Source organism: Halichoerus grypus, chromosome 1, assembly GCF_964656455.1.
Source record: "Halichoerus grypus chromosome 1, mHalGry1.hap1.1, whole genome shotgun sequence".
Taxonomy (NCBI): Eukaryota; Metazoa; Chordata; class Mammalia; order Carnivora; family Phocidae; genus Halichoerus; species Halichoerus grypus.
In genome coordinates, this window is record NC_135712.1 from 45,329,987 (window position 1) to 45,346,235 (window position 16,249).

The 16,249-nt window shown below is 39.3% G+C and overlaps 1 protein-coding gene across 2 annotated transcripts in view; it reads left to right on the forward strand.

Moving 5' to 3' along the window:
• Positions 1–16,249, forward strand: part of CRYBG3 (crystallin beta-gamma domain containing 3) — a 105,889-nt gene that overhangs the window by 24,324 nt on the left and 65,316 nt on the right. For both annotated transcript variants that reach the window (XM_036070277.2, XM_078061887.1), the window contains exon 3: positions 8,363–8,793. In XM_036070277.2, coding sequence (XP_035926170.2) covers positions 8,363–8,793 — 431 coding nt within the window. The remainder of the gene's footprint in view (positions 1–8,362; positions 8,794–16,249) is intronic.

Below are 16,249 nucleotides of genomic sequence, written 5' to 3' on the forward strand. Positions count from 1 at the left end.
AAAGGAGTGGCTTTTCTCCTATCTTATGTCATTTTGTTCCTTTTTTCTTCTGTCCTTACACAACCTGCCCTGGTTGATTTGATTTCTACCTACATCTAAGCCTGTGACAAAGCTCACACCTGTCCCTCCAGCCCAACGTGTTTTGCTGAGCATCAGGGTAATAGAACCAATTCTTTGATGCACCTTTCCTGCCAGTGTTGCTGGATATAAGATTTGACACATTCAGAGTTGAACTCAGAGTATTTTATCCTAGTTCCCTTCTCTTTCTGTGTTCTCTGTCCTGCTAAAAGGTGCCACCAATTACCCAATCTTGATGTTTGGAAATGATTCTATCATTCTGTCTCCCTCCCCATTGTGCCAGGGACCATCAACAGCCCTTTCTTCCTGTCCATACCCATTGCTACTCTATACTTCAGACTTTTCTCTTTTAGATCAATAGTTTTTACTCCTGTGTTGTTTGTTCTGACACATATGATAGATGACTGTCTTGGGTCACTTAATGGTTAAAGGCACTTATTTGGTACACCATATATAACTACATCCCTTTATCAGAGATTACATGGAAATGAAAAACTGAAAGTAACACCTCAGCTAAAACCTTGATTCTATTCTAGAGCATTTTTAAAAAGTGAAATTTCAGCTTTTTAACTAACTTCAGTAATAAGTTATTTGTGACATCTCAGAACTGATCACAACACTGAGACATGACATAAAAGTTGTAGGTAATTTGTTATGTTAAACAATAACCAGCTTAGAGCAAAATAGTTGAAGGCCAACCTGCTGGCCTGTTCTAATTTTTTAGTGGAAAAATAATGCTGTGATAAAAATGTAATGTTATCTTTCAAGCAAAATTACTTTAACAGTGGGAGTATAAATTGCTCATCTTTGCACCTTACCATTAGTCATGAAATCCATTTGAAAAATTTTGTTCATGCAAATATGTATCAATAGTGTATATGGAATTAATCAGGCATCCCACCACAAATTAAATCCATTATGATGAAGGTAAATAGTAATTTTGATTTAAAATTTTAGCACTACTTAATCTATAGCTAGCTCAAGATATCGGTAATAATCTGATAATAATTATTTTCCTCAAAATTGAGGAAATTTTAACTGCTGGTGGTAGAATTTCAAATATTGACAAATTTGCCAAGCAATATGTAGCAACCAGATGTCTTAGGAGAAAATTAACTAGAATTCTCAAGTAAGCAGCTGGTTTTAGTGTATGAGTGCCAGATTTTAGTACCTGTTAATTTAGGTGATAGTCATATTTAGGATGAAATTGTTTTCACCTTGTGGTGACAGGGAAAACAGTTGTTAGGAATGTTCACTGGAAGAACATGTACGTAGGCGATTTCCATTCTGAAAAAACTTCTATTAGAAACTTTCCAGACAAAGAGGGCAAGGGGTAAGTGGTCTCAGCAGTGGGAATAGCATTATTGCAAAGACATTCTGTAGGAGAGAGAGAGAGAGGAGAAGAGAGATGGGGAGAGAATGAATGAGGGTGGATATGATGACATTAGGTATTTGCAAGCATTGTGAGTGGCAGGAGATGAAATTGGAGAAAGTTACAGGGGGCTAGACCCACCAACACCTTGAATGCCATGCTTGAGAGGTTGGATTTTATCCTGACAGCAGTGCCGTGATAGTGATTAAAGGCCTTTAGGGATGACCAGATTTGAATTATAAAAGATTACTCTAGTTTTTGTCTGGAGAATGGACTGGGGACAGTGCAAGCAAGGAAACAGGTGATGTTTTTGTCTGACTTTTAAACAAGCGGAAGTATTAAGATTTGCAGAAAATGAAAGAATGGAGACAAAGCATGAACACATTCAGTATTGGATGTATTGAGCTTGAGGTTCCAGTGAAGTACCCAGGTGGATATGGATGCCTGATTGATAGTTGAACATACTGTCTGAGCTGCAATCAAAATCTGGGAATCATCTGATTAATCTGTGGGAAATGAAACCTCGTAAAGAAGATCATGAAGAAAAAGCAGGCCCAGCCTGGAAATTGGAGAAATATGTTCTGTAAGGGATGGCTAGAATAATGTGAGCTTGAAGGAGATGGAGAAAGTGTTTGAGGGGAAGAAGGAAAATCTCAGAGTAATGTCATGGAAGCAAATGGAAGATTGGTTATCAGGAAGAGATTCAGTCTCACTTTCTGCAGATGCACCATGTAAGAAGTGTATTGAATTAGCAAGTGGGACAGGGTTTCTTAGAGACTGTGGTCAGCACAACTAGGGAGGAAGTCAGATTGTAAGGGCTTAGAGAGTGATTGGGAGGAAAGGGGAAAGAAGATGGTGAGGGCTGGGAACCCTTTTTTGAGGAGGTTGGTAGTAAAGAGAGGAGAGGGCTATCCTTGTGCATTTACTTTTGAATGGTGGGCTTCCAGAAGGGGCAGATGAGGAACTGTGGTTCCCAAGGAGTCATCAAGGACTCTGCACTGGTACCCTGGTGAGGGAATTCACCTTGGGAAGAGGAGGAGTCCTTCCTTCGTGGTGAGCGTGCTAGTGAGTGAAGGAAGTGTGCCGATGCTGCAGGAGTCAGGGCTCTGAGGGAATATCTTCATGAAATAGAGAGTAGTGACCTCTGCTGAGCAAAGGGGTAGGATAGTGGAGTGGGTGGGAAAGGTGAAAGAGCTGCTGTGGAAAATAAGGAAAGGTTACAGAGAGATTTCCAGCTGGGGCTGTAAATTTTGAATTGTTCGCAGCCCAAATCTGCATGGTGTGCATATCCTTGTGGTGTTTTAAAACAAGACTCACTCATTTAGTTAGAGAAAGATAACACTGGAATTTTTCTCAGTGGGGATGACCAAGGAATAAAACAGAGACTTTGAGGTTACTGGTTGTATTTGATGGCCGGGCAGAAAAGATAGGAAACTGTGGGAACTGAAAGGGACAGTGTAGGAGAAGACAGAAGCTATGATGGGGCAGGAGGAGTGGTGTGGTGGGTACACCTGGGACAGTAGAGTAAGACAGCTGGAAGGAGGAGGGGGTGTGCACATGGGGAATGCCTGAGATTGAGTTTCAGAGGTGATACAGTTATGGGTGACTCACTAGGGTCAGAGTTAATGGAAGAGGCGAGAAGAGTGGAGGTGAAAGTCACTGGAGTTGAGGGTGTTAAGGAACTGGGAGTCAGGGTGTTCAGAAGGATCATCCTTTCTACGCACAATAAAGGCAGAGTCTGAAGTAGAAAGGATGACCAAGCCAGGTGCTCGAGATTGTAAAGGAAGAGTCACCTGGCTCTTCATTATTTTCCACTCAACAGGCTCTTTGGTGACAGCCTCTATCCTGTGACCTTTTTGACTTTATTCCCTGTGCCACTTACCATGTTGGCACAGCACCTGCCACATGCTCTAGGATACTCGAGGGGGTGACAAACTAATACCAGTTGGACCTGCAAATAAATTCTTACATCATTAGAATGTGGGCTCCATGAAAGCAGGGCTATTGGTGTTTTTTTGTTTTTTTGTTTTTTTCCGGTTGCATCTAAACACCTGGAATGGTATCTTGCTCTTACTTAATGAGTGAATGATTTCGAGCTTGCATGGACCCTAACTGCCACTTGGTATACCCATTTCAGCCTAGTACTGCATTCCCCAGAGACACTCGTCCAAGTCTTCTCTATTTCGGGAGCCCAAGTCCCAGCTCCACCTGTGTGTCCCTCCTTTGGCTTGCCATCTCTCCTCTCACTTACTGAGGTCAGAGCCACTTGGTGGACCTTGCTCTTTGTCTTCTCTATTTACAGAATTGCTCAGACCTTGCCACTTCCTTACCTCTTTACCTGGAAGAGGACTTGTCCCTAATCCACTTCAAAGCTAATACTTTCGCTTTATTATTAGAAAAAGTATTAGAGACTCTACTGGTCTCTTTATCTCACTTTATGCTTTTCACTCTGGGACCTGGCATCCTTCTCTCATGTACAGCAGTTATTCTCTTTCCAGTAGGTATAGAGCTGATCCACAAAACAAGAACAAAAAACCATTTATTCTGTCTTAGACCTTAAACTGTCATATTCTGTCTTTTTGTTGTTGTTAAAAAAATTTCTCAAAATATTCCCTTCTATTTACTGACTATTCCTGTTCCCTTGCCTGCCTACTCACAGCTTAACACCTTGAATTTGGGACTGTACTCACACATTCCTGAGCTGTTAAGACTATTCCTCCTGCATTCCTGGGGCTTCTGTATAGTCCTCATTACTTATTTACTAATCCAACAACTATTGGAGCACCTCTGATTGTCAGACACATTTCAAGATGCTAGAGATACTGCACTGATTGAAATAGACAAAAATCCCTGCACTTGTGGCTTTTACTTTCTAGAGGAAGAAACAGATATTAAATAATGGAAGTGTATATGTGTGTGTGTATTTGGGCACTAGCAAGTACAAAGGAGAAAAAGCAGAGAGAGGATATTGGCACTTTCAGAGTGGAGGAATTGACAATTTTGGAGTGACTGGGGAAGCTTTCAATGAAGAGATGAGTTGTAAGTAAAGGTCTGAAGGAGGTGAGGGGGAGTGAGTCATATAGCTATGTGAGGGAAGAAAATCTAAGCAGAGAGAAGAGTCGATGTACATACAGTTCCCGAGGCATGAGTGTGCCCGTTGTTTTTGAAGAACAGTGGGGGAGGATAGTCATCTTTCTAGACCTCACAGTGGCATTTGGCATTTACTCCCCACTTGCTTTTGGAAATAGTCTTTGTCCTTTGCCTTTGGAGACCAGTATTCTGGAGGGATGACTTGGTCTGGTTTTTGCCTTCTCCATCTCTCACTGATTTCTTCTCTAATTTGCACCTCCTTTTAATCTTTTTTTTTTCCCTAGAGCCCTTTTTATCCTGCATACACTGTGTATGGCCAAATTGCATTCTTAAACTGCACTTCTGACTACTTTCCAGACATCTCATCTTTACATCAGCAGGGGACCAAAAATTCAGTGTTTGACATCTAAGTAATTTGTTGCCTTACCTCCTCCCATCCCCACAAGATCCTGATCTCACCTCTCCTATTTCCCGTATCCATTTTTTACTTTACTCAAATCATTGCCCAATTTAGAAAACTTAGTGATCTATGACTTTGTTATCCCTCAGCCTCTGCTTTTATTAGTCATCTTATCCACCTCATTCTCTGTTCTGTACCCCAGTCTTCAGCCACACCCCTGCCATGATAAACAGAGTTCATAATTCTGTGTCTTTGTACATAGTATACTGTGTGTCTAGGATGCTCTTCTCACCCTTCAGGAGCAAGCTCAAATGTTACCTCCTCTATGCAGTGGATTCTCTTGTAAGCCCCACACAATAATAAGCAATGAGTATCTTGCTAGACTGTAAGCTCCTTGAAGCTGAAACTATGTCTTACTAATCAGTGTCCCTGATGTTTTTCTGTGCTTCCCTGTATTAGGCACATAGCAAAGAGAGGAGATGGATGGATGAAATTGACCTAAGGACATTGCATTATAGCAAATTGAGTGTGAAGGGAAAAAATTTCAAATTCCCCAGTTACATATGCCTTCATCAGTAGCCTTTGTTGTTATATGTGGAATGCCAACATCTTTGAGAGCAACTGGAATTGATGTTTTGTTTGCTTGAATCCTGACTGCTTTCATTCTACTCATTGGAACATTGGCAGGCAGTCCTTTTGGCAGGCAGCATTGGCCCTCGCTTGTGGCAGGCTGAATTTTATTGTTGTTTAGGCTGAGGGGAGAGAGCAGCTGTTTTAGATCAGACTTAAAATTTTAATTATATAAATAAAGAATTTATTGTGTTTACTTTGGATAGCAGTGCTCTTTTCTGCTAGTTTTTGTTCCTAGCTTTAGATGCTTTTTTCTTGTTGGGAGTATTTCACTGACACAAATTTCTCAGAAGATTATTAGGGAAAAATTAAGAAATGGAGACATCTAAGGACAAAAAGTGCTATTTAGTAAACTGAAGGTACAGATTCTGGAATAGCAAAGAAGCTGAAAATAAAGGGAAGGAAAAAAGTGATTTTCAAAAAAAATTTTTTGTATAATTCTAAAAAGGTTAAATCTAGGGGCACTTGGGTGGCTCAGTCGGTTAAGCCTCTGACTCTTGATTTCAGCTCACGTCATGATCCTCAGGGTCATGAGATCAAGCCCCACGTGGGGCTCCATGCTCTTGGTGGAGTCTGCTTGTCCGTCTCCTCTGTTCCTCCCCTGCTCACTCTCTCTCCTCTCTCTCTATCTCTCTCAAATACATAAGTAAAATCTTTTTAAAAATAAAGTTAAATGTAAAGGTTTTCACTTGTTTAGCAAAATGTACCTCTTTTGTTTAGAAAGCAGTTTATTGTATTTTGGGAGGAATTGTCAAGTAAAAAATAGCTGAGGCAGTGAAATAAATAGTATTTTTGACAGAAGTCATCTTGAGATTTTATCGATGTCAAAAAAATGTAATCTCCATGTTCTCTTAATATCCCCCTTTTTTTAAACCATTGCCCCAATTTTATAAGACTCTTGTGAATCTCTGAAGCATTTTAAGAATACTTATGATATTCTAATGAATAGCCTACGGTTTACTTCCTTCAGATAGCTACCCAGCAAGAGCAGTCATTCATACTAGCTATAGAAAAAAAAAGAAATACACTGTTATGTTCATGTTACAGTCTTAGTTCATTTTAACTCAGGAAGAAATGTTGTGGCTGATAATTACAACAAATTAAATGGCATAGTTAAAGGACAAAAAATGTATATCTTTATACACATGAGCATTTTGGAAATGTCAACTAGCATTTCTTTTGCCAAACTGAGAGGCCCTTTATGTGAGGAGAGGACACAGCTAATTTATAGCACATTCTCCCAGTAATGAGCACAAGGTTGGAGGGATGAGGTGGAAAGTGGGAGTGAGTTGCAGTTGAAACCAGTAAAAGGTGAGACTTTGACTCTGGAAGGTTGGTCATATTCTAAATGTAGAGACTCGCGAGTTTTTTAAGCTCCTAACACATAGAAAAATGCTATCTGAATGTTTCCTCAAAAATACCCTCTGACTCTGCAAGTGGAGAACAGACTTTAAATATTGCTTGAAATTAATTACCTGGGCTAATAGGTTCTAAACCTTTTCTCAAGCTTTCATATGCTAAATTGTATTAGTAGTTAGGGGAACACTCCATTAAAACTATTTTGAATTTGGATTAAAATATGGAACGAGGTAAACAAATAACATTGAAATTATGATGCTCTTGCCTCCTTGAGGATCAGCCTCTTACAAAACTTTGTCATGTGAACTGACAGTGCCCTAAGGTGGTTTTACCTTGCTGTTCTGATCTTTTTTCTGACTCACACTGGAGCTTTTCTTTTAGAAGGACTAGTGAGCATGACATCTGACAGATACTGTCAGACAGGCATTCCTTTTACAAGTAGGTGAGTAGGCATGTTTGGAAGGCAGGCTGAGTTGGCACATGGGCCTAAGGTTAATGAAGCTTCAGGGGAGAGTGTGACAGGGAGTGCCAGCAAACTCTTTGATAGAGCAGCTCAGTCTTTGCTCACAGAGAGTACACAGGAGTGTGAGTGTGTTTTATTAGTAATTTCATTATAAGCAGGTAAAACAGACCCGTGAAAGTGTTGAACATCTGCAAGAGTTCCCAGTACTGCACAGGGTTTGCATTAATGCACGTCTGAGGATTTTGTGGTTTACTACTAAGGATAGTGGGCTTTTCCTCTGAATTGATAACACCGTGTTGCTGTCTTTCCTCATCTTACTGAGAAACAATTTTACACAATGTGGCAGCTTCTTCGTGGGTTAGGGCAGTGCTGAAATGAGATCTATTTAGGTGTTATCTAATGTACAGAGTGCTTGAAAGTACTGTCCATTAGCTCTGAGTAATTAAGGCTAAATTTAAATATGCATAAAATTTGCCATGATCTGTCCCTTTACTTATCTCTCCCTACACATCCTTCACTCCTCTCATTTTGTACCCTAACCTCCATTCATCTTTAACTTCTTAGAGGCTGGCACATCACTATATAGAGTGGGGGAGGAGGAGGAGAGAGAGCTAGGGAAGGAGGGGGACGCACAAGCATCACATAGTCACGTAGTACGTGTCCTTCTGAGGGCACTTCTAGGAATCCTCCTCTGCTGTCACTGCCACCAACCCTGGACTGGTTACTCCTGTTCTGGCTTCCCACATGGGCTGTATTCCTCCCTTCATGACGTTTACTATATAGTTTTAAGTTGTGCTGACCGTGCCCTTCACTAGACTGTAAACGGCCGGAGGAATCAGAAGCCATCAGTCTTACTCACAGATGTATCCCTCGCGTCTGGCACAAAGCGTGTCATATAAGAAGTTATTAGTCAATTTGTGTGATTTTTTTAAAATGATGATGTTTATTATTCTCTATTTCTTTTTCAAAGATTCCCCAAAGTGAGGACAAAAAGAACCACGCTGAGAAGCTAATCACTCCTCCAACGCAGGAAGATTCCAAAAAGCCAAATGACCTTTCCCGTTCCACCTCAGATACCAAAATAGGAGAAAACGATAGACAGCCAAAAGAAAGCTTTTTTCAGTTTCTTGGTAACTTATTCAATATCTCAGGAAAATCATCTCTTGGTGATGCCAAGCAATCTTCTTTCAAAGATGACCATGACAGAACTGAGAAAGATCTACAAAATCCCAGTGACCATCCTGAGGAAGGGGTCAAAAGGGAGAGGGAGATTTTCGGTGGCTCCCTGGGAACCCAGGCGCTTCCAGCAGAAGAACCCGAGTCCAACTCAGCTGAAACATCAGATGCCTTTTCTTTGGATACAACACAGGACAGTGAACAGGAAACCAGTGATTTACTAAAGTAAGTTTACAGTTTACTTAGCCAAAAAAGTGAGGTTTTGGACCTAGCTTTTAAGCCTTAGTTCTCTTATTAATTAAGGGGATTAGAAAAAGTATTCTCTAATGTCCCTGCTACTAGGTTAAAAAAAAAAATGATTCTGTGTATCATACATATGATCTAGGGCCTTTGGACCTATTTTAAGGGGCAGTACTGATACCTTTTAGGTGCTAACTTTGTTATAGTACAAGATTTATTTCTAATTTAAGACTTCCTTGAATGAGAGTGTTTTCTGTTGTCTGAGTTCTTCCTGTATTAGGACAGGCAGTGAGTCAGGATCTGCATTTTGGGAACAAAAATGATTCTAAGGTTTGTATTCACATTTTGTTAATATCTTTTCTTTGTGGAATGAAATTAAAGGGGTTAAAGAAGTTAAATTGACTTCTACTTGTAAAACTGGCCTTGTGATTTGTTTCCACAGCTCTGAGAAACTGAAATCTTGCACAGATGTAAAGATGATTTCACCATCCCTTTTTTCTTTCTTTGACAAACAGGCACCAACTTGTTTTTCTTTTACTCAGATGAGCTAGAAGGATTATTTTCTACGCAGAAAATGTATATAACAATGTTTAGTTCATTATCCATTTTGTGTAACACAGAAGTATTCATTCATAACTAATATTTTATGTTAATTTAACTCCTACCTGTGAATTGTATTATTTGAAGAGGTCATCAGTAATTATATAGTCAGATGTAGATGATAACTTAGAGCTCACTGTGTAGTTGTTTATAGTTTCAGAGTGTCTTCATGTATATATTTTGAGCTAATTCCTCATAGCAAGTTCCAGAAGTAGACACAGACCCACCCTTGTGAGAAAATGAGACCCAGACAGATTTGAGTTTGCCATCATGATGGATGGGGTAGGGCTTGCCCTACCAGATGTCAGTGTGCTGGTAAAGCTACAGAATTTGAAACCGTGTCCTACTGATGTAATATTTACAAACATTTAAGTGGAACAGAATGGATTGTCCAGAAGTAGACCCTTGTATATATGTGATTTGAACCCTTGAATGTGATGGCATTTTTATGTCCTCTTTTTTTTTTCTTTTTTTTTTTTTTTTTGTATTATATAAAGGAGGACTTTGGGAAATTGATGAACAATTTGGAGAAAAAAATAAAAGCTAGACACTTAACTCGTTATACTAAAACAAAATTGAGGAACAAATTTTTTTTTTTTTTTTAAATACAAAACTAAGAGTAGCTAAATGGGAATTATTCTGTGTTGGTGAGAAACAGCTTTCTAAGCATGATAGCAAAGGAAAGTGTCAGGAAAGAGATCAGTAGATTGGATCACTTCTAATTTTCAAACTCCATATGTCAAACAAAATAAACAATGATACCTTATATGGGCAAGTGAGAAAATTAGGTACAAAAAATATCATAGAATGCTTTAACTGATAAACATTTTAGACACTAGCTCAACAATAGAAAAAAACAACAACCAATATAAACAAAAGAAATATTAAGTGCTAATACATAAGTGGAAGAAAGGCTTATTCTCACCAGCGGTCAAGGAAATGCAGACTAAAATGGAATAACCTTTCTCCTATTAAATTGATAACAGTAACAGTAAATGATGATTTTCTGTATTACTCAGAGTTGATAGAGCTGATGCTCCATATACAGTGCTAGGAGTGGAAGCTATAGCTTAGAGCAACATGTGTCAAGAACCTTAAAAAGCTTGTAGGTTATTTCTAATGATAGACACGAGTGTTTGCTGAAGCATTATTTACAGGAACATATCATTAGAAACAAACGTTCAACAGCAGAAAAATGGTTAAATTGGAGTACCTCTGTCATAAAGGATTATCTAAAGTAGTGCTATTTAAAATGTGGTGTTTGGATTAGCAGCATCAGCATCACCTGGGAATCATTAGAAATACAAATTATCTGATTAGACCCACTGAATCAGAATCTCTGGGAGTAGGGCCCAGCAGTCTTCTAACAACCTCTCCAGATGGCTTTTTGTACCAGAGTATTAAAGTGGTGGGGATTTTGAGGCTGTTGTATGGGAATTAGGTGAATCGGAAAGGTTGTATTTTTTCCTCCCCCTCCCCCCCCGCTGCTTTTTTTTTTAAATCCCCCTTTGGTTTTTGTTTTTTTTTTTTTTATTCATGAGAGTCAGAGAGAGAGATAGAGAGAGGCAGCGGCAGAGGGAGAAGCAGGCTCCCCGCCTAGCAGGGAGCCCGATGCGGAACTCAATCCCAGGACCCTGGGATGTGACCTGAGCCGAAGGCAGACGCTTAACCATCTGAGCCACCCAGGCGTCCCTCCCCCTTTGGTTTTGATTAGTAGGTCAGGTTTATTTCTTTGGTACTAGACAGAAGAAAATGGAAGATGATACTGTGCCTCTTATTTCTTGTTGGAAAAGCCCTCCTTATTAATAGAATAATTATTTGAGGCAATTACCAGAACCAGCTCCACAAAGCCTTTGTCTTGACTGAGAGACAAGCTTCCTCTGGCCCAGCTTCAGAAGTCCTACAAATTATCAGGTGTAGAATTGCAGTTAGTAACTTCCTATTGACAAATGTCAACTTGTTGAGGAATTATCGTATAAAAGTTGAATACCATTTTGGTTAACAGTTTATTTTGACAATAGGATTAAGAACTACTTATAACCAATTTTATAAATATATCTGGAGAAGATATTTACTAATAATTTTAAGATTGTATTATTAGTATTAAAGTTGTTTTAGTTCTGTGATATGAATTTACTAAAAGCAAGGATATATTTAATTTTTTATCAAGATCATGAGAATATTCCAAATATAAAATGTTACTTAAATTAAGATTTGCTGAATCTCTGAAGGTAAGCGTTTTATTCAAGCCCATGTTAGAACAGCTGGCAGGAAAGCACGCACTTCCCAAGGAAGAAAGTGCTCTGGGGAACAAAAAGTTTTTACAGGGTTATATGCTTTTTTACATCTTGTAAACCTCAAAAGATTATAGATTAGCATATAGACAGGAATCACAGGTTTTAACATCAAGAAATGCAGGGAGTAGGAGCATCGATCAGTATCATAAGGTCCAGATGGTTTTTTGTTAGGCCACTCATTTATAAGGCAGGTGTACAGTGTATGCTTGGTGAGCCATAAATCAGGCTCTGGATTAAACAAAGTTAACGTACAGTCATGCTAACTTAGAAACCTCAAATGGCCTCTCTTGTATCTCAGGCCTTTAGAGAGTGTTTTCGCTCATCAGAATTTATACTTCTGAAATTAGTAGGAGATTTCAGTGTAATAAAAGATTTCAATTTTTTAATATAAGGAAGAGTGAATTTTCAGGTTTTGCATCATCTTTTTCATGTAAAAATGCCCCTTTTTTCCCTCTGTAGATCTTTTACAATCAGTGTATTAAAAAGGGTTAATAATTAGCTTAATTTAGACAAGTATATAAAATATTCTGTGCTGTATAATGCTGTCCCATTACTATAATATCAAACATACATTTGAAATCACTATTACAGTTTTCAAAATTTAGATAAGTTATGACCTATAATTTGAAACATGTTTAAAAAAAAATCCTCCTCAAAAGCCACAGTAAATGATTTCATCTTCACTTAATTAAAACTAATGAACAGCTTTGTAATTGTTTTATGTATAGTTTACTATGCAGAATTCATTTTTAATATCCATAAAGCCTTTCATTAAACCTGTTTTGTAACAACTTTTAGAATGTCTTCCATACATTAACTTATGCTTCCAGAGTAATTTATTAGGAACCTATTTCATTGTTGGGTTGAAATCTTTAAAAAGTTCTATGATTTTTGTTTTCAACACATTCATATCCATAATGAAAATTTTTTCTATCAAAACTTTATTGTGATTTTTTTTTAAGATTTTATTTTTATTTATTTGACAGAGAGAGACACAGCAAGAGAGGGAACACAAGCAGGGGCAGTGGGAGAGGGAGAAGCAGGCTCCCCACTGAGCAAGGAGCCCGATGCGGGGCTCGATCCTAGGACCCTGGGATCATGACCCAAGCCGAAAGCAGACGCTTAACGACTGAGCCACCCAGGTGCCCCAAAACTTTATTGTGATTTAAAAAAAATTGCTGGGGGCATGTGGGTGACTCAGCTAAGCGTCCGACTCTCTTTTTTGGCTCAGGTCATGATCTCAGGGTTGTGAGATCAAGTCCCGCATCACTTGCCCTACATTGGGCATTGGAGCCTGCCTAAGATTCTCTCGCTCTTCCCCGCCCCCCCAAATAAATAAATAAAATTAAAAATTGCTGGATTTGCAACTTTTCTTTACATGGAAAAGTTGAAAGTCTTCCCTATTGTAAGAGAAGATATTGTTAACTATGTAATTTGAAAGTAAATATAGCTTCATGCTGAAAAGGTAGCTTAATCATACTTTCCTAAAAATGAGTTAGAGACTTTGCTCTAAGGCTATATTTTTGGGCTGTTTAGAATTTTCTTTGAAGAATGACACATGTCTTTGGTTGACCTTTGAAATATCAAGTATATCAAATATATGCAAAGAAGAGTACAGCCCTGTATACTATCTAGAGGCTTAATAAATCTTCACATGATAGGTATGTCTTGGGCTAAGATGCGTAAACCTTTTCAAATTTCCAATATGTACATATGTCTGCTTAAATATTTGAAATGTATAGGTAAGTTATTTTGTTCTCCCCCATTTTTTTTAGTCTGGGTACAGTATTTTTTATTGATCTATGACAAGGTAGGGCTTTCTAAACCCCTCCTGTCCTTTAGGGGGCCTGGGATAGAAACACCAATGTCAAGGTTGGGACTGTCTCTGTGTGTTGGGGATGAGTAGGGGGCAAGGACTCCCCAGTGGCTGATGGCTTCTTTCTCCTCTTGTGCCTTTACTAGAGCTGATGGTCCAGGGGGCTCTTACTCCTTGGAGGCCATGTGGATCATAAAGTCTACGACTTGGTTTCAGTAGCTAACTTCATTGTTGTACCAGGAAATGAGCTGAACAAAATGGTATTTGAGGTCAATGCCAGTCCCAGCATCAAAGATGGAAGAGTGGGGGTTACTATTAAAGTTTCAGGAGACAGCCCTCTGATGCCTGCTTCACTACCTTCTTAATGTCATCATATCTGGAGGCTTTCGCCAGGTGTCAGGTCAGATCCACAACTGACATGTTGAGGGTGAGGACATGGAATGACATGCCAGGGAGCTTCCCATTTGGCTCAGGGATGACCTTGCCCACAACTTTGGTGATGCCAGTAGAAGCAGGGATGATGCTCTGGGCAGCCTCTTGGCCATAACACCACCGCTTCACAGAAGGGCCATCATGGTCTTCTGGGTGGCACTGATGGCATGGACTGTGGTCATGAGTCCTTCCACAATGCCAAAGTTATCATGGTTGACCATGGCTAGAGAGGCCAAGCAGCTGGTGGTATAGGAGGCATCGCTGACAATCTTGAGGGAGTTGTTATACTTCTTATGGTTCACACTCATCACAAACGTGGGAGCATGAGCAGAAGGGGCAGAGAATGTTGACCCTCTTGGCTCTACCCTTCAAGAAAATTCCAGCCTTCTCCATGGTGGTGAAGGCACCAGTGGACTCCACAACATATGCAGCACCAGCATCACTCCATTTGATGTTGGCAGGATCTCGCTCCTGAGAGATGGAGATGGACTTCCCACTGATGACAAGTTTCCCATTCTCAGCCTTAACTATGCCATTGAGTTTGACATGGGTAGAATCGTACCAGAATATATAGACCGTATAGTTGAGGTCAATGAAGCAGTCATTGGTGGCAACGGTATCCACTTTGCCAGAGTTAAAACCCTGGAGATCAGATACCAGTCCATTTGAGACTTGACCTTGACCATCGTGTCTCAGGAATGCAGCTGACACTGCATAAGAAGACATGGCTGTCTGTTGAGGGGGGAGGAGCACATACCTCTGGTTGCATAGGATGAACTGTAGATCCCATATACAGTTTACATAATACATGAAATTAATACTCCCTTTTCTCTATGCAGCTTATGAAAAATCTTTTTAATTTTCCATCTTCAGTTTATTTTTAAAATTACATGTTTTTGACATTTCTCCTTTATTTACTAGGGAAAAATTAGGAATTAAAGGACAGTTTTATATATTTTTTTTTTTTTTTTAAAGATTTTATTTATTTATTTGAGAGAGAGAGAATGAGAGGGAGGAGGGTCAGAGGGAGAAGCAGACTCCCCGCCGAGCAGGGAGCCCGATGCGGGACTCGATCCTGGGACTCCAGGATCATGACCTGAGCCGAAGGCAGTCGCCCAACCAACTGAGCCACCCAGGCGCCCCCAGTTTTATATTCTTAATACTAAATTATGGAGACTCAACTGCATCCTGGGAAAGAATGATGTAGAAAATAGACTACGTTGGGGCGCCTGGGTGGCTCAGCCGTTAAGCGTCTGCCTTCGGCTCAGGTCATGGTCCCAGGGTCCTGGGATCAAGCCCCGCATCGGGCTCCCTGCTCCGCGGGAGGCCTGCTTCTCCCTCTCCCACTCCCCCTGCTTGTGTTCCCTCTCTCGCTGTGTCTCTCTCTGTCAAATAAATAAATAAAATCTTTAAAAAAAAAAAAAAGAAAAGAAAATAGACTACGTTGGCATGACTAACCTTTTAAAAAGAGGGAATGCAGGTCAAGAGTACCTAACAGAACTAATTACAGTACATGAAGCTGAGCTTGAAACTTTGATGTTCAGTGCTTTAAACATGATAATATAGTTGTTCAGTATAAACAGTGCATATTTTAGTTACAATTATATAACATTTCTACCCAGGTGCTGCAGGAGATTATCGAGTTAGAAATTTAAACTAGTTCGTATAAATCAATTTAATCATTTTAGTTGGAACTACCCAGAAAGTCCTAAAAAATGGAGGAAAATTATTCCCCTCATCCCCCCAAAGGACTCCAAAACTGCCAGAAGGCATTATTAGAGGGAGTTGAAATTTAATGGGTTTTCCTGTACGGTTTATTTTATTAGACCTTTTAGATGAAAAGGTGCATTATTGGATTGGTGCAGGATAAAATGTCTTGAGGTCTCTTTAGGAGGGAGTTGGTAGTAAGAGAACTAAGGTTACTAGAATAAAATTCTGCTTCCTATCTCATTTCCTATTTCTGTAGACATCATGTATATTTCTTTGTGTAGCCATTTCTTCAGAATTATTTTATCTATCTTTTGAGAAAAAAAATACTGCAGCCTGTTGAAAGTTGGTTTTAAGTATAAAACATTAAAGCTTTGAAAGAAAAACCGACCGGACAGTAAAATTTCTTGTCATTTATTCAGGCTTCTGGATCTTCATATATTGTTCTAAAGGCTCTTGTGATTTCTGAATAATTACTATATTTTGATATCAGATTTCACCAGTAATGTTAATTTACCTACATGGATTTTTCTCTTTTTGCGTGTTTTCATAGACATTATCTTATTCACTTTTGAGTTTGTTTCATAAT